We start from the raw sequence: 21358 nt of genomic DNA on the forward strand, positions 1-21358 counted from the left end.
CAGCTCAAAGACAACTTCATACATCTTTTTAGCTTTTGGGGAAGTGGCATGTATTTAATAGGTTTTGGTTTTTGTTTTTAAGTGGTTTTTACTACCTTTTCGGTTTTTTCAGATCATATTATGATCCTATTTTTTCTCCTCTTTACAAAGTGACATTTTTCTTCTTTAATTACCTTTCTACCTGAATACCGCTACCCTCTGTAATTTTTCTCAACAAAGCAATTCTAGGATTAAAGACGAGAAAAAGAAGCTATAAATTAATGGCAGTTAGCATTTAAAATGTTCTGATGAATGCTGGAACTTTTACTTCACTTTCATAGCGCTGATTGTTTCCTGAATTTGAGGTAGCACGGTAAGGAAGAAGAGGCATTGAGAATGGGGATGGGCTTTGAAAACAATTGAGTTTGAGTACCACTTTTGCTGGACTGTAAGACCTGGGAGACATTACTTAATCACCTTTAGGTAGTATCCTTGCCACCACTCCCTATAAAAAGCTATTTTTAGGATTCAGTGATAGCATGTAAAATACCTACCAGAGATTAATGTTTACTGTTAATTTCTCTTCCCCTTCAAGAACTGGAGAGAGTATTTGGCTGCTTTAATTTCTGACTCTGAAAACAAGACTTCTCAGTCACTATTTGGAACTGTTTTAAAGAGTATGGCAGTTTAGACAGCCAGTAAAAGTGATATATTAAAGAGAATTCCCTATAACACAGTGAGCATCTTCCCTGCTTCATCAGGCGAGTGAGTAAACCACATGGGTTGGAAGGAAGGTTCACACCTGTTCTGAGAGCTATAATCTGGTTATTGGAAGCTAATCTTAATCTGGCATTAAGACAGGGCACTCTCCTGTCAATGGCAGTACTGCCTATAGTCCAATCTTCAGGACCAACTGCATTATGTGGACACTTGAGTAATGAGGAAGAAGCAGCTATTATAGAATAGAAAAACTGGGCTGGGGATGTGGCTCAAGTGGTAGCGTGCTCGCCTGGCATGCGTGAGGCCCGGGTTCGATCCTCAGCGCCACATACAAACAAAGATGTTGTGTCCGCCAATAACTAAAACAATGAATATTAAAAAAAATTCTCTCTCTCTCTCACTCTCTCTTTAAAAAAAAGAACAGAAAAACTGCAACTGAGTAAGAACTAACATCTTTCTAAAGAAGTATTCCAACCAACTCCCAAACAGGTCCAGGACTGGTGTCTCTGTTTTCCAGGATTTCAAAATGTACATGTCTTTTCCATGAAGATTCTGTCAAATGGAGCCTGGCTTTCATCCAGGAAGGAGTATAAAAGAAAAGTTGAGAAGGAAGAATGCTTGGTAAGAGGAGCAGAGATTGTGGGATGGCTGGAAAAATGCAGTCCTGGATCATGGGTATATGGTGAGAGGTGAAAAACAATTTTGTACATATGAGAGATGAAGGTGTCCTCTTGGCTACAGGAGATGCAGGAAAGACTAGTGCGGAATGAGAGTCAGTGTCCTGTGTTCTGGGACTTTGTGTACAGAACCAAGAAATGCTGCAGGAAAATAATCCAAAAGGAAGAAAAAAGTGTACATGATAATTCATATGGGTAGGTCTGGTGGATGAGGCTGATGACATTCCACTTGTGAAGATGATAACAGGAGAACCAAAAGCACAGTGACCAGTTGGCATTTATTAGTGTAGTTATAGTTGCCACTGTAGTAAAAGTAGTAAAGGAACTAAGGCTCTTTGTTATCACAAAGAAATAAATAGAGCTTATTTTTAGGAAAATTCTGAGTGGCTGAAAGCTAGCAGTAGCACTAGAGGAACCTGGCCTGTGTGACAGATGAAGCTGGGGTAGAAGTAATGATCAAGTCTACCTAGATTCTACTCACTGCCCCCTTCCCAACTCCTGGCCAGAGCTGATCATGGTTACAGGTACAGAATAAAAGGAAACCTAATGAAAAAAGAGCTGAAACAAGGAGAAAACATGGACTTAGATCTAGTAAGAGGAGAGCTGACCATGATCAGAAAAATCTGTTCCCCTTACTCCAAAGAAATCTAGACTGTAGCTTCTCCAGACCGCTTCCGAGAGATGTGCTCCAAGTGGGCGTGGTCTGAGGTGTCCAAGTCAATCTCGTACTTGGCTAGGATTTTGAGGATGGGCCTCAGCTTCAGCCACCACTGTTCCTTGGGTATTCGGTGCCTACAGAAGAATGAGGTAAATGATGATACAGTTCTTTAGCACCCCAATCAACTTCTACTAAGGGCTTATATAGGCATATGCTTAAAGTGAGCAGAGACTGCATTTAGGACATGGACATCAGATCTAAAGTGGGTAAGGCTACAAGTATTATTTTTAAAAGAAAAGCAATGCAGACAGTGAACAGATTGGGGAGAGTAGAACTTGAAATTCCCAGGGAGAGAACCACTCTAGAAAGTAGATGTACTCACTCAAAATCTGTCTGGTCCTTCAGTTCAGTCACTGGTTGAAAGACCAGGGCCCTCTTGCGCATCCCTAGAACACAGCCAGAGTCTGGAGTGTTGGCAAAGATCCGCCCTGTAATAAGGGATGGTCAGTCAGCTTTTATACTGGGGAACCAACCTCTACAGAGGGGGCTTAACCTCTATCCCACCTACCATTACGGTAACTCTCTTTGATTTTCCCAGACATCCAGTTCATAGCCTTAGCTCCCATCTTAGTGGCAAAATTCCTGTCAAAGGGAGTTGGACTCCCACCCTGGAAAAAGAATTAAAAATTAGAGGGAAGGACTCTAATGGAGTGGCAGACATAACTAGATACACAGATAAAAAGGAAAGAATGGGCCCTGAGTTTATAGGAATTCATAAGTCTGTGAAAGGATACCTTGAAATAGTGTGGAGTTTCAAAGTGAATCACCTATTTATCAACAGTAATTAAAGAAGAGGATTAATCCCACAACTTTCTTTTTTAGTCCTATTTCCCCACCCATCTTTAGCAGCTTTTGTCAGTCACCATCACCAGTGGTCAGAAGTGTTCTTCGAGGCCCAATCTAGCTGCCCTTGGTAGAACTTCAGAATAATATAAAACACCATATAGATTTTCTTTGAACTAAGAGAAAGTATGTGGAAAAGTGAAAAGGGGAAGGAAGAACAGAAAATGGTTTCATATTTATCTAATAACACCCCATCCTTCAGGGGCTGGTAAGTTCATTCAAAGTGAGACACATAATTCATTTTTGGGTAGAAAAAGGTTCAAGGCTTAACAGGCATCAGCTGAGGGCATTTGGGATAGAAGAGAGTCTCAGAACACTGCACCACCTGTGAGTGTCACTAGTAGAAAGGAAGTTGTTTCCCTGAAGCCCCACTTAGTAGAAATGGAGCCCAATACCATCAAATGCCAATACTCATTCAACAGGTTGCTCATGAGAGGCAGGATGGTAATGTGGGAAAAACACTAACTAGGTTCATTCTAGCTCTATGAGTGGCCCTGAAAAAATTACTTCTCTTTGGATCTCATTTTCTTCATCTCAATTATTCACTCTCAACTAGAGATGATTTTGCCCCTTAGGGGACATTCAGCAGCATTTGGAGGCATTTTTGTTAAAATTGAGGGTAAGGGGAAAGTGCTACTGGCATCTCCTGGGTAGAGTCCAGGAATGCTGCCCAACCATCCTACAATGTATAAACAGCCACCCATGACAAAGAATTATTCCAAATGGCAATGATGCAAAGGTTAAGGAATGCTATCCTAAATGAAGATGATGGACCACATCATCTCTAAGGTCATTTCTTGATAAAGATGTTTTGATTCTGTGGCTGTAAGAGATTGGCAGGCCCATGCTCTGTGGTGGCACTGGGCCTCCAACAGATCAGAGGTCAGTAGAAGCCTCTGTAGGTGTTGGGGGTGATGGCTTTCTGGCAAAGGGCATGGCTGGGGTATCTTCCCTACCTGCTGCATGTGGCCAAGCACATTCTTCCTGCTATCGAAGATGCCCTTCCCCTCCTCAGAGTACAGGTTGAAGATGAAGTCAGTGGTATAGTTCTCATTGCACTTCTCATTCCTGCCAGGTGGACATCAAAAGCTTGTGACTCCTCTTATCTTTCCATCCCTGCTTTCTGACTTTATAGGCTCTGGTTCTTCCCTTTTCTACCCCCTCCCAGGGGATAGACGGATCCCACCTTTTGTATCTATGAATTCCTCAGGGTATCCTAACCATGGATCCATTCTGTGGGTTAGGGCCTAAGCCTGACTAATTCTTCCTTCACTTAAGAACAGATTGTAAATGAGGTACCTGAGCACCAAGCCTCTTTTCACAGTTGTTTTCATCTTTTGCACCAGATGTTCAACATTTGCCTGAAAATAAAATAGTAAATCCTAAGCCTAGCTGAGAGTGGATAAGGTTGGGCAAGCCACATGAATCTCTTTTCTTCTACACTGGGCCTCTACCAAGAAGGGAGAGAGACATGGAAGAAAGTTATTTATAATCCTGGGCCTGAACTGTGCCTACGTCCTTAAGGAAGTTTTGTGTAGACTAAAATTTCCACAAAGACCTGAAATGAGACAGAACTTGGGAGTAGGCACATTAAAAACTGTCAGTTTTCAGCCCTCACCCTTACTGGTCTCCCTGTCCAGGGTTTTGGGTTCCCTTTCCCTTAGAGGACAGATTCTGCTCATAGTATTGGTCTTTACATGGGTTGCTTGTAGTAAAGTGGTGACTCATCTGGACAGAATATGCTCCTTCACTTGAACTTTGAGTTGGGCATGAAGGAGGCAGAGTCCTTTCCCTCATTCCTGGCTGGGGTTGGCTGGGATCCTGGATTAGGGAGTTCCCTCAGCTTGCTGCTAAACCTCCACTCTGTGGCTCTCTTCTCTTCCAGTAAATTGGAATCTGGGAAAATAAGATCATATGGCCCTTCTGTGAAATACAAATCAGAGCCCTACCCTAGAGGTGAAATAATATCTCCCTCAAAAAATGGATTGGTGCCAGGTGTGGTGGCACACGCCTGTAATCCCAGAGGCATGGGAGGCTGAGACAGGAGGATCATGAATTTAAAGCCAGCTTCAGCAAAAGCGAAGCACTGTCTCTAAAGTGAAACCCTATCTCTAAATAAAATATAAAATAAGACTGGGGATGTGGCTTAGTAGTCGAGTGCCCCTGAGTTCGATTCCCAGTATCCCCCCACAAAAAAGTGAATTGGTAATGAGAGAAATCTGGAGGGTGGCATGATGTAAGAGAAAGGTCACTGACTTTCTTAAGCAGTTAAACTACCTGCTCACATAGGAGTTTAGAAAAGGGTTTTAACCCTTCTAAACCTTTCTCATCTGTAATATAGAGAAAATACCTTCTTTACAAGTTTGTTACAATGATAAAATGCAAAAAGCACACATAAAGGGCTTATCTACATGCCACCTGTCTCAAAATGTGCACTCCAGAAACACAAGCTAAGGTCAAGTGTATGAGGCTGCACTGGAGAATGGCTGTACAGAGATCCTTCTAGTCTTTTTCCTCCTTTTATTTTTTTGTACTGGGGACTGAACCCAGAGGTACTTTCCCACTAAACTACCTCCCCAGCCTTTTTTATCTTATTTTGAGACAGGGTCTCAGTAAACTGCTTATGGCCTCACTAAGTGTCCAGGCTGGCCTCAATTTTGTGATCTTCCTGCCTCAGGCTCCCAACTCACTGGGACTATAGGTATGTGCCATGGCACCCCACTCCTTATATTCTTCACAGGGCTCCACAGACCAATCAACTCCATCCTCATCTTGAAATCCCATTGCTCCAATCACTGTGGGGACTGTTGGGGGACAGATTTGGGCAGGAGAGAGATACCTAGCAGGCTCTGGATGGCCATCTACCTGCAGGTCTCGAATGGTAAAGGGCTCCTCAAAGATGTAGGCAGCATCAGCCCCAGCTGCCAGTCCTGCCATGGTGGCCAGGTAGCCACAGTAGCCACCCATAGTCTCAATGATAAACACCCGACGTTTGGTGCCTGCTGCTGACTGCTTGATGCGATCACATGTCTGCAAAGATAGAAAGTCATAGAAAGACAGGGTCAGGAACCTGATTCTTGTCATTTCTTTGGCCCTTGCTATTATCTTAACTCCAGAACAATATCCGCCCAGGCTGGCAGGGCCTCTGGACCCCATCAGACTTGCATTCAGGGAGGGCACACATTAGTCAACTACACTGCACAACTTGTCTCCTGGGAAGGAAGCTCTATCATCCTTCACATTGCTGAGATTAGGGTAATTAAGCTGTGTGACCTGAGAAAATGAAAAAAAAAAATGGTAATATTTGATGCATTTCTCAGTGAGGAAAATGGATGCCATTAAAATCCATATGAATGCCTGGGTTTGAAGAAGCATTTTTCAAACATTGCCACTTGTTTAGTACCAAAAAATAGCTCCTTTTCCAGGACTACATTCATTCTGGAGATTATAACCCTAGCCAAAAGGGAAGTAGTGATGGACTCTCACCGTACAAATGGTATTTAGTGCTGTGTCAGCCCCAATGCTGAAGTCTGAGCCAGGGACATTGTTGGAGACAGTAGCAGGAATGACCACAAATGGGATGCAGAGTTCATCAAATTGCTTCCTGCCCTCCATCATCTCCAGGCCCCCTGTGTATGCCTGAGAAGAAGATAGCAGAAAGGGCAGGAATGAAAAGAGAGGGGAAGTGGGAGGGAGAGGGAAAGAATGGTGGGGAGCACTCACCTCAAAGCCCCCAATGATGACAAGACCCTGAATGTTAAACTTAGTTATGTTGGCACTGATCTGTTCAAAGTTCTTCTTGGGTAGAGTCCTAGTTTGATCAGTAACAGGCAAGATCAAAGGAGAGAAAGTCAGAGTTACAATGGTGCTTTATTTATAATCTCTTGATTTGTATCCCTTCTTTCCCCACCCTCTTATCCGGATCTAAGGACACACACTGGGCTCTAAATTGTCTGAGCTGCTACATGAGGTGGGGATGGCCCTGTCTGCCTTCACTGAAGCCACTATGAGCTTTAAGGGAAATGACCTGGATTAAAGGAAATGACCTGGACCACAGGTGGTGGAAGCAGGCCCTGACCTAATGAACTGATGCACATGTTCAAGGGATATCTTAAAGAGGTGACTGGGAAGAGGTGCTCTACAATGCCCCTTACCTTTTAGTCCCAAGTTTGGAACCACCTTGGCCAGTCCAGCCCCCAACATAGCTCCAGCCAGCTTCCTCAATCTGCAGGAAAAAGTAACATGTTTTTGCATTGCAGCTAGAATACCATGAGGAATGTGTAGGTCTGATGCCACTTATTGAGCTCTGATCCCTCCCATTGAGTCTTCCTTCATTGTAAGAGGAACACCAGACATTGGCTTTCCCTGCAATGCATGGAACTTCTTCCACCTTTTTGCTCATCTAGATAACAAGTACCTTCTTATGCCAGGTACCATGCTGAGCTTTGGGATAGAGAATTAAACAAGATGGTATTTGCAAAGGCTCATCCCATTTGTTCCTGCCTGTTACCACTGCCCTAAAATTAAATATTTACTTCTGATTGAACCCAAGAAAAGGAGAGGGAAGTAGTATGGAACAGAGAGGCACACATGAACCTGTCACCCTTGCTACACTGATCTTCCCTGTGACTGTCCCTTGTCCCCCAAAATGTGCCCTCCTTCCGTTGAGTCCCCATACCTGACCCTTGGCCAGGCCCTCAAAGCCATCATGTACAACCAGCACACGGTTGCCCTGGATAAGGGCAATCCTCACAGTGGAGCGAACAGCAGCATTCATGCCAGCAGCTGGAGCCCCCACATTCATCACAGCCACTGTATGCGAACCGCTCTGTACAGGAGGAAGCAGGGGACAGAAAGCCCCACAGTGAGGAGGAGGTTATTAAGAGAAGCAGAGCCTTAATCCTTTATTGTCCTGAGATCAGGGTGTGTGCTTATGATAATACACATCCCTCTCCCAGGGAATGCTAGTATAGACTGCTACTTCATACTACAGAAGCAAAATTCTTTACCATAAACAAATAAATAAAGATTGTTTTTCCTGATCCCAGATATCATCATTATGTAACAAATAAGGATTCTTCTGAGCAGTGTTTCCCAAAGTGTGATCCTTGGACTATCTGTATCACCATCCAACTGGAGCTTATTAACCCTGCACATTACTGCTCCTGCCTTAGATATGAACCCCATCCGGGGGAAGGGCCTAGGAATCTGCATTTTTAATGAGCAACCCAGATAATTCTGATATACAGTTAAGTATTGAGAACCACTATTCCAATGGAAAGGTGGCTTAGATTTATGTGATTATTTCCAGAGGATAAAATACATAAGCCCTCTTTCTTATTCTTTGCATACTACAAAATAGCCCTGAATTTGGTATAGTTCTTGGGTTAGAGACATCTAAGTTATACTAAGATCACAGAGCCAGTAAGTAGTAATGGCTAACAGAAAATCATCATAGTAGGGTCAGGTACCCAGCGTGGAAGATTAGAGTGGGGCAAGGAAAATGGCAAGACTCAGGTTGTATGGATTAAGGGTAGCACCTCATAAAGAGAGACTGAAGGAGGGAGAGGGTCAAGGAAAAAGGCAAGTCATCAGTACCTTAGAGACCGGGGGTCTGACATGAGCTAGAAGCTTGTATACCTCCCAGTTGTTCATGAAGCTCCTATAAAAAGTACAAAGGGACAGGGCTGTCTTTAGGCCATTCCTTATGGCCAGAGCCATGGAAATTCAGCCCTGAAGTTTTGGTCCCAGAGTGAAGTTCCATAGGACAAACCTCTAGGGACACAACCAGGGCAGAGCAGGGACTGTGCAGGGGCTGCAAAGGGCCCACTCATTCACCAAACACTCCCTGCACACTCTTCTCCCAGGTGTTGTGCTCACCACCACAGGAGACTGTCCCTTGCCTAGGGAAACTTAAGGTCTAGCCAGGACCCACACAGAGTTAAAAGGTCAATCATGGGGAAAGCATCTAAGATGAAATGAGCCTCTTAGTCACCTCACAGCTAATTTTCTTGTGAAAGAAACTGTTGCAGAGACAATAAAAAGAAGAAGCAGAAGCTCAAATTTTGTTCTTAGGCCTATGTAGAGTTTTGGGTTCATTCTGGTATCTAATTTCTGTAGTTAGGAAACTTCTAGTCATTTCCTCACCGGCCTCTCAGCTTCATGGCTTCATCAAATCTCTTCTCATCCATGGCCTTGGTCACATCTTTGGTCTGAGGGAGGAATACAGCAATAATTACAACTCCAGGGCAGCAATCTGCACAGTTGGATTTCCATTTGTACTCATCCTGCCTATTTCTGGGCATGGGACTGAATCCTGCTTACCGTGCACCCCACATTTTCTATGGTCCTTCAAACTCTCACAGAAAAATAATCTTTATTTCTCCTTAATTTTCTGAATAATGAACAGCAAAAGAAAAGGGCCACACCAATGTTTTATTTATTAGAATTATGGAGACAGTGGAAGAGTATTCACAGACTAATAGCATCTTCCTCCACTCTACACCCACCTCCCCAGCCTCTAAACTACTGAGTAAACGAAGAAGATCCCCAGAAATAAGAAAGAGTGAAACCTGCCATGTGTTTCTCCACCACTGCTTTCTGCTCTGTGAGTCAGAGCTTTAACTTTTGAGGTTTTGGAGATGCATATCCTGAAGTAAAGCTTTAGGTCATGGGGACTCCTGAGTCTGAGAGAAGCAAGCTAGCAAACAGGGAGCATTTAGACCAGCCCCGATAATCAGGTGTGACACCTTCATTCCCAGCCACAATGGTTACTCTGGTATCAAAGGATGATTTCCCTACAATAAAAGCTGCCATCTCCTGAGCATTCAACATTTTCCAGGTACTGCATCAGATCCTTTAGATTTCTTTTCTCCAGTCCTTAGAATAAACCTCAAGGTGAGTACTTGTACCCCAGGAGGATCTAAACCCATGTTGGTTTACAGAAACAAATTCAAGGTAGCTATCATGTAAAGACAAAGTTACCCAACAGAACTTAATAATGCTACTCTGTTTTTAATGACTCTAGGAGGGATATTGTATTTCTCTTCCAATAAAAACATAAGAGGGTTTAAGGTCAGATATTAGGAGATATTGGGGCTTATTACTAGGAAGGATGTAGAGTCTCCCATCTTCCTTAGGAATGTTTTACAGGTGGGAAAACTGAGACTTAGAGATATTACGGCTCCTACATCTAGAGGGGTTACAGCTCACTGTGTTCTTTCCCCCATGAATCTCTTACTATACCATCCTGCCTTTCCACTGACTCTTGTACCAGTGGCCTTAGAAGTTGGTCTCATACACTCTGAGCTCCCAGGCAGGGACTTGGGACTATTAAAAAGGGGTTGGGGGCTGGGGTTCTGGCTCAGTGGTACAGCTCTTGCTTAGCATGTGTGAGGCAGTGGGTTTGATTCTCAGCACCGCATATAAATAAACATAAAGTCCATTGACAACTAAAAGATATTAAAAAAAAAAAGAAGAAGAAGAAGAAGGGGTTGGGCCAGGCACAGTGGCAAATGCCTGTAATCCCAATGGCTCAGGAAGCTGAGATAAGAGGATCGCATGTTCAAAGCCAGCCTCAGTACAAAAAAAATGAAGGGTGAGAAGGGTGTTAGGATCAGTACTTACCACCTGGACACACTCCATTAGGGGCAGGCGCACAGCCTGGTTACCAGAGAGGCTCACCACACAGGCCGGGGTATCTGGAGTCCCCTCCAAGAGTGCCATCACTGCTTCCACACCCATCCTGCTTCCCTGCAGGACCCCAAGCAGCAAAGACAGTCTGGTTCAGGCCTCTTCATATTGGATTAGTGTAGATAGTCAGAATATATGGGTACTTTCCAAATCACAGGGTTGAGTTCCACATTTAAGAACTGCAGCCAAGAACTTACTGGGCTTTTCTTCCCCACCCAGATTTCATCTAAAGTTTGATGACTTTTTCCTCTTGCCATCAGGACCCCAGGGATTCTATTTGGTTCCAGAGAAACAGTTCCACTACAGTAATTGACAGAATTACTGGGGCTTAAAATTGATTCCCTTCTTAATTGATATAACAAGGAAATTAACTGCATTTCTTCAAATTAAAATAGAGGGTTCAAACTGACTGTCTGAAGTTAGATCTCAATATTTCACGGATGCCTAGAGCTCTAAGATATTGGTCCTCAACTTATAGGGGAGCTATAGGCTGTTATAATATTAACAGATGAGAAATCTCAGCATATGGGAATGTGTCAAGGGCCACTGTAAGCTAGAGGCTGGTAGAGGGCAACATGAGCAATGGTGTAAGCCCTATAGGAATAGGAGAGCAGGGCTCTAACCCATGAGGACCACAAGGCCCTGTGACTTACCAGGATCCGGTCAAAGGCTGATGGTGTTCCACCCCGCTGTACATGCCCCAAAACAGTCACACGAGTGTCATATCCCAGACGCTTCACCACCAGCTGAAAGGACACACAAAGTCAAGGGGAGAAAAGGTGCAGGGACCAAGGTAAAAAAGTGCAAGACCTTTTCTTTTGTCTTGTAATGGTTCCTAGTGCGAGGAAAATAGGGACAGGGACCTGGAGAGAGATATACAGAAGAACCAAGGGGACATGCAGTGTCCGCAGACTCGGAAACCATTAAGGGAATGGGTTGGGGTGGCTATGGTGCTGAGCCCCTCTAGTTTCACTTGTACGAACATTCTTGATGTCTTCTGAGGTGATTGGTTTCCCATTCTTGTCAATTGCACCCTCAGCCACAATGATGATGTTGAGACGAGAACCACGGGTCCTTGTCTAGTCAAGAACAGAAGGAGAAGTGGTCAATGGAATGAAACTGATGGATGGCAAATGGACCATCCGTGGAATAGGGTGAAGGATTTTTTTTAAGAGAAAAATAAAGTGCCAGTACCTCGGAAAGCCGGCGACAAAGGTGTTCCTCCCAGTCATCATCAGGTGGACATTCAGGAATAAAAACCCAGTCAGCCCCACAGGAGAGAGAGGTGACAAGGGCCAGATATCTGAGATGAGAGCCAGAAGCATGGCACTAGGAACTATACTCCACAAATAACCTCCCCTTACCCAACAAGGTCTCCTAATCCCCATAGCTGGTGAAAGGTCTGGGGATCCTGCATTCCATTCTTGGGATGAGGTAAGAGCACAGGGCCTATCAATGAGAAGCTGTCCCTGAAGAGCACCTTCTATTCATGCTTGATGCCCCAGTGGCTTCCTATTCAGAGATCGTCCATCCTTTCCCACTGAGTGTGTACCTGAGCCTGTGCACACATGCATATCTAGGTAAGTAAGGGAGCCAGAGCAAAGGCAGGGCCAGGGTTCCCAAGGAGCTTATAACCTCCAGATATGCTACTACTGAGAGACCTCACTGGACTCTCTGGGAAGAGGAAAGGTACATTTCTGGGTTCCTTGGAATAAGTAGTTCAGGATGAGGATCTTACCCACAGTGGCGACCCATCACTTCTAACACAAATGTCCTCTGGTGGCTGAAAGACAGACACAGGATTTATAGAGCCCATGTTTCCCTATAGCCATGATCAAGTTGCCACCCACATCTAGGTTAATTAACCTCTGGGAAATGCATTTATGCTGCAGAGACCAGGAAGACCTAGGGAAAACATTTTAGCTACAAGGTATCCTCCCATGTCTTTCTATTCCAAAAAGAGATGGGTCAGAAAAGAGAGAGAGAAAGAGGGAGGAAGGAAGGAAGGAAGGAGGTACTAGACTAAACTGGAGTCCTGCAGGATTACCCTGAGGCAAACTGTATTCTTTAGTTCTAAATACATCCTTCTATCCTGCCTTACCCTCACTTCCATCGGCTTATCTCCGAGCAGTGGTGCTTATGGCATCTACAATCTTGAGGTTAGCTCAGGTTTTGGGGCCCCTGGATTTGTTTCAGCCTGGGCAGCAGACATTTAGGAGACAGCCACAGGTATGATCAAGACCTCAGAGCTATGTTTGGATAATAGACTGAAGAGTGGCAAAAGGCAAATCTTGGAGCATTTAGGAAGCAATGTAACTCCAGTGTTCTAAGGGGTAATTCTTTGTTAAAACAGTGTTCTAGCCCCCAGAAAACTGGCCATAACCCAAACACTTTCATTTTTACTAGCCTCTAACCCTTGTCTGTCCCAACCACCATACTCCTTTACCTCTGAGCAGTAGTAGTGATGGCATCTACAATCTCTACAATTCGGTGCAGGGCAGAATCAGTGCCAATGGTCATATCAGTACCACAGAAGTCATTGTCAATTGAGCCAACCAGGCCCACGATATTCAGGTAGCTGGACTTTGTAGCCTCTTCAGGTGTGATCTTACCTACAGTAGGAAGCAAACCAGGAACCCCTGGCTAAAATACTTGGCATGCCCACAGAGTAGAACACTGGAGAGAAAAAACTATGGCCACTGGGAATTATAAGCAATGGCAAAAGAGAAGAAAGCAAAGATTGCCTATTTGTGTCTTTTACTCCAATGGGGGTTAAGGGTACTTCCCCTTACATGTACATGCATGCCGCGCGCGCACACACACACACACACACACTCACTCACACAAACAGTAATGCTGATATAAATAATTCTCACCAGCTTTCTGGAGGTCACTCAACAAATCACTCCACTCGGAACGGAAAGTGTCAGCGCCAGTGAGGCTGCCATCACCCCCAATGACACACAGATTGGTGATCCCACGCTTCACCAGGTTGAGGGCAGCTCGGAGTCGTCCTTCTCGGTCCCGAAAATCCTTGCACCGGGCACTTCCAATCACTGTGCCTCCCTTGAGGAGAAAGGTAGAAGTCAGCTCCCCAGATGACAGCCAAGTTTAGACTCAAAATACTAAGATTTTCTGCACTCCAACGCTGTGTTGTGCTGACACAACTATGTGACTCCCTAGGAAGTTCCCTAATATCACTAAGTCATCTGTCCCTTCCAAAGAATAGGGAAATGATGCTGAGACATAAAGGGACTATTCCTATATTCTGCCACACACCTTAGAAGACTGCTAAGATTAACCCATTTTACTGAAGACTTTATCATCAAAGTATCTATCTTCATAGAGAATAAGGGAATGCATACATCTGGTGACTTCTAGACCACTGAGCTACATCCCAGCCCTTTTTAATATTTTATTTTGAGGCAGGGTCTTGATGAGTTGCTTTGGGCTGCTAAATTGCTGAGGCTGGCTTTGAATACACGATCCTCCTCTCTCAGTCTCCTGAGCCACTGGGATTACAAGTGTGTACTACCATGCTCAGCTGGCTTTGGAAACTTTCAACAATGACCTGACATTATTGGATCGTGTCCAAATTATTATTAGGAATCCATTCCAGTATTTTTTTTTCCTCTCTATCACACTGATTTCTAACTGACATTAGAAATGTCATTCCTCTTAGCAAATTGGGATCTATGGTGCTAGTGCCAGGAGCCATAATACTCAGGTATTCACAAAAAAAAATAGGTCTGGGTACAGAAAGTCATAAGTTACCAGACTTAGCATTTTCATGAATTATATATATGCTCCCAGGCATCCATGACTTTGGTGTAATGGGTGGAGAATTCTGGCTCATTCTCAGGCCACCATATGACAGGCACTATTGCCTATACAGAGCCTTCACCAGGCACTGAACATTAAATTTCTTCCTGTGGGTTTTTATGGGATTTAGGTGAAGAATAGGAATACAAATGTAATTTGTCAATTTTTTAGTAAATGGTTATATTTCTACTGGGCTAGCCCACAGTGGATGACAGATTAAAAGAAGTCTAAAATGACTAGAAGTAAATAGCATAAAGGGCTATGGATATAAAAACATGGTATGTTTCTAGACTTTTTATTTTTATTTTTTTTTATTTATTTATTTTTAAGGCTCCAAGAGGCTCTTGCCCTCTTAAACCTGGTTTCAGGTTACCTCTTCATCTCATGAGGACTGGCAGATTTCAGCTCTGCTTCTGGCTCCAGTCCTCTAGTAAGGTTATTTTCAGGGCCAGACCTTCCCCGTGACCCCACAGTAGAACTTGTTTATGTGCCAGTTCCAAGTCTTGCTTGTGACCTTTCCTTAAAGAGCAAACTGTCCTGTGATCATTCTCCCACCCCTTTCTACCCCACGAAACCAGAGTGATGTTTTCAAATGCAAGGAGTAAAGGGCAAATGTAAGCTCTCTCTTGTCACTGAATCCCTTCACATCAAACCACATGTCAGGAAATTTGGGAGACTAGAAAAAGACAAATAAGGACAGGAGTTCTTTAGAACATACCAGCTGAAGCATCATGGAAACACTTTCCCAGGTGGCCTCCCTGATGTGATCTCCACCATCCACCAGGCCTTGGTAACCCTGTGGAGCACATTACAGCCATTCAGTCTCTATGTGACTTCCCCCTAAATTTTTAGGACCAAGACAAGACCCTTGGGAAGAGATCTATGGGAATCAAGTCATCTCACCCCATTAGTGATCCTTGATGTATAAGATGCTATCATATTTAACACAGACCAAGGAAGGAGTCGTACATTTTTTTCAATAATCTGTTCTAGTTTCTCCCATTTTAAAACATCAGAATGTCCTTCCTAATATTGAATCTTAGTTTATTTTATTTTGGGCTCAACCTATTTCTTCTAATCTGCTTCCCAAGGGGAATTAGATAATGGATTGTTTGAATAACAGTAGAGGAAAAGAAAAAGGGGATAGTGGCAGTAGGGAAGGAAGAAATATGACTTATTACAAGACTATACAGTTTGAGAGAAGAAGGGGAGATAGACTTTATAGGAAAGAAGGGTGGATGAAGCACAAGAGGGAACTGAGAGAAGGGGATGAAGGAGGAGCGAGAACGTCAGAAAATCAAGCAAATTCAGAAACATAGTAAAACCTCCCTTCTGGGGCTTTGCCCCTGGAGACACTAAATTTCCCATAAATACTACCCATTTCGGTTTTTCTTAGTGTTTGGGAAGACATCCTTCTTCCTTTAAATTGAATAGGCAACATGAGGACCCAGTTTGCAGAAGTCTGGGTCCCTGCATCATTATTTGAGCCAAGAGTGGGAAGGAGTGACTCATGAAGGTAGAGAGCCAAGGAAAAGAAAAATAGCAATGTAACTGGGAGGTAAAGAAAAATAAAGTGGGAAGGCAGTGGGAGGCAGATTAAGCAAGGAACAGAGAAATAAAAATAAGAGTACAAAGTAGGGAACGGAGAAAGAAAAACAGGATACAAAGTAGAAAACCAACCTCATGGACAAAGAAGACACGGGCACCAGTAAAGATACCAACTCGAACCACAGCCCTGACAGCAGCATTCATTCCTGCAAGGAGTGAAGACAAGTCAGAGAGAGGTTACTCCTAAGACAAGCAGCCCTGGAATCCAAAGACACTACAATTGGCTAAAGAATAGAGTAAGCCCTTTTCTCTAAAGCTAAAGTACATTACTTATCCAAGTCTTTTGGTCTCCTTGCCTTCAATTATTGCATTTAATGTGGATGAAGCTCCAGATATTCTATTGCCTTTCCCCCTAAAAATCCTGTCTTTCCCAAGACTTTTCTATGCCAGGGCAATCTGAGGGATAAAAACAGCAATAAGCAAGCACTTTCTTGAATGCATATTATAGGTTAGACACTACTAAGAAATGGTCAAATATTATCTCGTTTAATCCTATCCACAACCCTGGAGTTGTCCCCATTTTACAGATTTGGAAACTAAAGCTCTAACAGTTCAAGGTCATAGAACTAATACTATATAAAGTTCACATTTGAGTCCAAGTCCTAAATAGTATCTTCTTGACTACAATGCCATGCCCTACTAATTTCAATAGTTAGACTAGGCTTCTCCTTGCTCTCTGAACTGAATTGAGACATCCATCCAGCTGTAGTAGGCTTTTCAGGGAAAGACATGACTTTCTGTGGTTCACGACTTGATGCATCAAATCTGTTCAGGAGTATGTCTATTATTGGATGGTGGATTCTTTCAATCTAGATACACACACACACACGCACACACACACACATAAACAGAGCTGTTTAGTGTCATCTGAGTTGGTCTACGTTTCAATATGTGCACACAGTTGTGATCCTCTGGCTCACACACTGCCGGAAGATGTTTGTGACCAAATGTACAGAATCAGTGGGGAACTCATTCTCTCATGGCCTTCTTCTGGCATTCACTCAATTAGTCATCAGAGACTTGCTGACCTTCTTCTGTGGCCCTGTACATTAAGATGTGTGTGGGGAACTTAAAAATATTCTGCAATTTACACTCTCTGTTTCCACTTATAATGGAGAGGAGAGTTTTTTCCCTTTTCACAGATGAGGAGCATCCCTTTCCTAGAGCTGCTCAATGATAAAAACTTTTTTCTAGAAGCACTGTAGAGTAGTCAACCCGTACCAATACACAACATGCAGTGGGTGTCCCATATGTGTGTTCCATATCTGGAACAATGCTATTGAATACTGGACCGTGCTGAACACAGTTTTATTGGTAAGAAATGGGAGACATCCCTGTCCTACCTTGCCATATGAGGAGGGGTTCCAGAAGATGCTAAAGTATCTTAGAGATATGATGGATCAACTTTGCATGAACCATTTTAGCTGCCCTCTCTCAGATATCCTAGTACATTTTTTTTTTTCAATCTAAAATCTATCCAAATGGTCCTCAAACCCTGTCTGAAGAAATATACTATTAAGCAACAGGGTGTACAACCAGAGATATGAAAAATTGTGCTTTATATGTAATATGAATTATAATGCATTCTGTTGTCATATATAACAAATTAATTTTTTTTAAAAAAGCACCAGGGAAGCAGCAATTGGAAAAATCTGCAGCTCTAGACTGTATTACAAACTATTGAATAATCCAAAGTCATTACAAACTATTGAATAACCCAAGCTATCTAGGACAGAATAAAAAGGACAAGATTATTTTTTTCTTCTCTCTCTCTCTTTCTCTCTTCAGGCTGACATATTATTACATGGCTATTAGCTCCAAATCAAATTGAGGATGCATTTGCTCAATGAACAAATATTAACTGAATTGGCACCATGCTAGGCACTGGGGATACGGCAATGAGCAATACAGCCTCTGGGAAAACAAAAATAAAGGATCTGATGATGGTCCTCAACATGTGAAGAATTATAATATGGCATACTGATCCTGAAAAAAAGAGATATATACAAAGTGCAGTGGGAACAAGAACAAAGAGCATCTACACCTGCCAGGAGGAAGTCAGAAAATATAACATTTGTCCAGAGATGTATGGGACAATTTCCCTTTAAATCTTTTTCTCAGGTAGACAGTTTGAGGAAAAGTGTTCTAGGCATAAACAAAGGTCAGAGTCAAGAAATAACCTGAGGTAATTCAGTAATTAAAGAGTAAAATGTAAGATATGAAGCAAGAATTAAAGCTACACAGGTGGATAGACCCCAAATAACACATGGAGAAGTATGGCTTTTTATTCTGTAGGCCAGGGCTTGAGGATCCCTGAATGAGGAGTTTCAGGGAATCTGTGAACCCCACAAAACTGGATGAAAAGTTTTGTAAGCATGGACATTTCTTTTAGGAGAAGGTTCATAGTTTTCATTTAATTCTTAAAGTGAAGTCTGTGGCCCCTTCTCTCCCACACACAAAAAAAGTTGCAGACAATGAATTTCTGAAGAATTTTGAGAGCAGAGGGACATGATGAGATCTACATTATCAGAAAGATAACTCTGGCAGCAGTGTGACAGGCAGCTTGAGAGAGGTGTCACTAGGATTAGAGGCTCTCTGGCATCCTACAGAAGACATGAGGAGGAACTGCACTAGAACAGAGTTTGGACAAAACATATACTGGGATGGAAGCCAACTAGGAAACAGAAACAACAGGAAGGACTCTATCTAATCAGCAACGTGATTAAACTTCAAGGTGTTGGAGACCAAGGAGGAACTTCCCCACATTGACTTAGGCAAAGGGTCAAGCTGTGGTACCATTAGCTGTGCTGAGCCAGGGTTTGTTTGGGGAAAGTAGGAGTGGGGATGATGCATTCATATTGGAATATGCAAGTTTGATGTTCTTATGGGACATCCCCATGGACTTTGAAGAGATGGTCTCAAGAGAATATACAGAATCAGAAGGAAAAGGGCAAGGAATTGAACCCTGAGGAAAATCAACCATATGGGATTCCATAAAGAAAACAAAGACAAAAGGAGAACCAGGGCTTAGCAATGTCTTGAAAGTCAAGTGGGAGCAGTTTTAAGAAGTGAGAACAATGACAAATGCTTCTGATAATTGATCTCAGATATGGACTGGATGGTTGGGCTTATCAACAAGAGGCACTGGTGAGCCCGGATGTCACAGCATACTTATGACATCACTAAGGCAAAGCCCTATGAAATTTAGACATCTGAGTTCATATACTTAGTTTGAATGAAAAACAAAAAAGTCTGTGGAGGGAGGAGAGGGCTTCTGAAAAGCTTTAGAAAAACCCTGTGTGTGTGAAAGGAACAAAGAGTCAACACAAAGCCACTGATACTTTAGGAGAGATGAATAAAGTCAGTTCATTAAGATTAGAACACATATGAAACTACTGTTTGCTTTAGAACCCATCACAAGGCCTATGAGATTCTCCATTGGATACCTGGAGTTCTGGAATGTGAATCTGTAATTTTAGGAAATAGGGAATAAATGTTAATCTGAAATGTATAGGATGGAATATAGTTTTCTGCTCCCAAGATGAGTAGAAGGGTGGGGAGGGGGGTGGCTAAAGAGAAACAAATGACTTAAAGGTTTTCAGTGTAAAGCAAACAATAGATAATGGGCAAAAATATCGAAATCTGTTGGGCATAAGAAAAATCCCACAATAAGGAGGATTCTTTCTCTTCTCTCCCTCCTCTACCTTCTTTTTACCTCAAACTTACAACCTCCAGATGTCATCCTTCCTGCCTCTATATTGAATGAGAGTTTTCTTAGAAATAGTTTTAAGACTCACTTTTCACTCCTGTATCTGCCTCAAACCTCTGTATCCTTAAAAATCAGACTGGGGTGTATAGATAGTTTATATCAAGGAACTCAGCAATTCTTTGGTCTCTTCTATCCAACCTTACTGGCCTAGTCTGGCCCCAAGTCATCCTAGCCAAACTCTCCTTGGCTGTTCCATGTTGCCCTAAATAACTCTCTATGAGCAGCTGCCTGACTTATTAGAAGTAAGACGAAGGATAAGATTACAGGCACCAAACAGAAGGTATTCTGGGTACAGCCAGGAAAGGCTCTGGAGAACATTATAAGCACGTACTTTGGAGTCTCCAATTACAGCCTATTGGGAAGAAGTTTGGGGGAGAAGAGCTATGGGTGATGGGTCTTTATGCAACTAGATAAAGAAAAACCAATAAAGGATTTCATCATAACTTTTTTGAAAGTTGATGTTAAAGAAGTTTCTTTCTACCTGCACTCTGAATAAAATTTTCTAAATTACTAGGAATAAATGTTTGTTAGATGTGAATTGCACTTTCTAGTAAATATGTGACTAAAAATTATAACTCTAGAATAGCAATCCAGAGAGGTAATGGAATCCCTGTTCCTGTGAACCTTTAAAAGTAGGATAATCATGCATTTGGAATGACTGCCTATCTGGAGACAGAGGGCTACAGCAGATGACTGGGGTCCTTTCCAGGGGCAGGATATGCTGATGTGAGACTACGACTGGTACAAGGGATTGAATCCAAGGACACTGAGCTAGATCCTCAGCTCTACCACCACCCCTACCTCCACTTTTTTTTTTCTTTCTCTCTCTCTCTTTTTTCAAATAGAGTCTCACCAAATTGTCTGGGCTGACCTGGAACTTGTAATCCTCCTGCCTCAGGCTGGGATTACAGGCATGTGCCAATGTACCTGAGGATATGCTGATTTCATTAGGCTAAAAGTGGCCCGGTTTAGGGAGGCTGGAACCTTTCTCTTTCCTGAGTTGGAAAGAATTAGGATTTGGCATTTAATCAGCCCAGCATCCTAGAAATCTTGCTTTTTGAGCTTAGGATGTCTGATTATTTCTCTACTTCTAGTTTGCTGAGCTCAGAGTTGTGGCCTCTATGGATTTTATAGAATCAATCTCACTTTCCCAGGTGGCACAGAGTCTCTAAGGGAAAAAAACACATTTCTGTGCTTTTTCCCTGGGATAACTAGTGCCCATCAAATTTATCTCTGTACAGGCCACTTCTACAGTGGAGCTGTGCCTTCAGTGGGGACCTCTAGCTGTTTTCTACCTTGCCTCCTTGCCATCCTAGAATTTCATTTTCAACATCTCTCAGTCCCTGTGGACATGTTCCTGTGATGTTATGTGGATTTACAGATGAGATATTTCCTACACTGTATTATCTATTACAGAATCTTACAAACTTCAGCTCAGCTAAGCCCTCTGGAAATGAGCTTATTTACAGCCCCTGCTTCACTGAAAGATGACTCCTCCCTTATAGCAGGCAAGTCATAAGAGATTTTTCA

General features: G+C 42.8%; 1 protein-coding gene across 2 annotated transcripts in view; it reads right to left on the reverse strand.

Moving 5' to 3' along the window:
* Positions 1 to 21358, reverse strand: part of Pfkm (phosphofructokinase, muscle) — a 34566-nt gene that overhangs the window by 7897 nt on the left and 5311 nt on the right. The window contains exons 3-23 of one of the 2 annotated variants that reach the window (XM_071609933.1): positions 16132 to 16205; positions 15170 to 15247; positions 13506 to 13695; positions 13076 to 13241; positions 12368 to 12412; positions 11824 to 11932; positions 11613 to 11708; positions 11283 to 11375; positions 10564 to 10689; positions 9085 to 9149; positions 8536 to 8599; positions 7616 to 7765; positions 7092 to 7162; positions 6661 to 6748; positions 6424 to 6576; positions 5803 to 5967; positions 4237 to 4298; positions 3894 to 4005; positions 2603 to 2702; positions 2417 to 2522; positions 2013 to 2168 (exon numbers count right to left, since the gene is read on the reverse strand). In XM_071609933.1, the coding sequence (XP_071466034.1) occupies positions 2024 to 2168; positions 2417 to 2522; positions 2603 to 2702; positions 3894 to 4005; positions 4237 to 4298; positions 5803 to 5967; positions 6424 to 6576; positions 6661 to 6748; positions 7092 to 7162; positions 7616 to 7765; positions 8536 to 8599; positions 9085 to 9149; positions 10564 to 10689; positions 11283 to 11375; positions 11613 to 11708; positions 11824 to 11932; positions 12368 to 12412; positions 13076 to 13241; positions 13506 to 13695; positions 15170 to 15247; positions 16132 to 16205 (2258 nt within the window). In that variant the 3' untranslated portion in view covers positions 2013 to 2023. Of the gene's footprint in view, positions 1 to 1635; positions 2169 to 2416; positions 2523 to 2602; positions 2703 to 3893; positions 4006 to 4236; positions 4299 to 5802; positions 5968 to 6423; positions 6577 to 6660; positions 6749 to 7091; positions 7163 to 7615; positions 7766 to 8535; positions 8600 to 9084; positions 9150 to 10563; positions 10690 to 11282; positions 11376 to 11612; positions 11709 to 11823; positions 11933 to 12367; positions 12413 to 13075; positions 13242 to 13505; positions 13696 to 15169; positions 15248 to 16131; positions 16206 to 21358 lie in introns of those variants that run through there. The other variant, XM_027950004.2, reaches the window with a different exon arrangement.

Source organism: Marmota flaviventris, chromosome 3, assembly GCF_047511675.1.
Source record: "Marmota flaviventris isolate mMarFla1 chromosome 3, mMarFla1.hap1, whole genome shotgun sequence".
Taxonomy (NCBI): domain Eukaryota; kingdom Metazoa; phylum Chordata; class Mammalia; order Rodentia; family Sciuridae; genus Marmota; species Marmota flaviventris.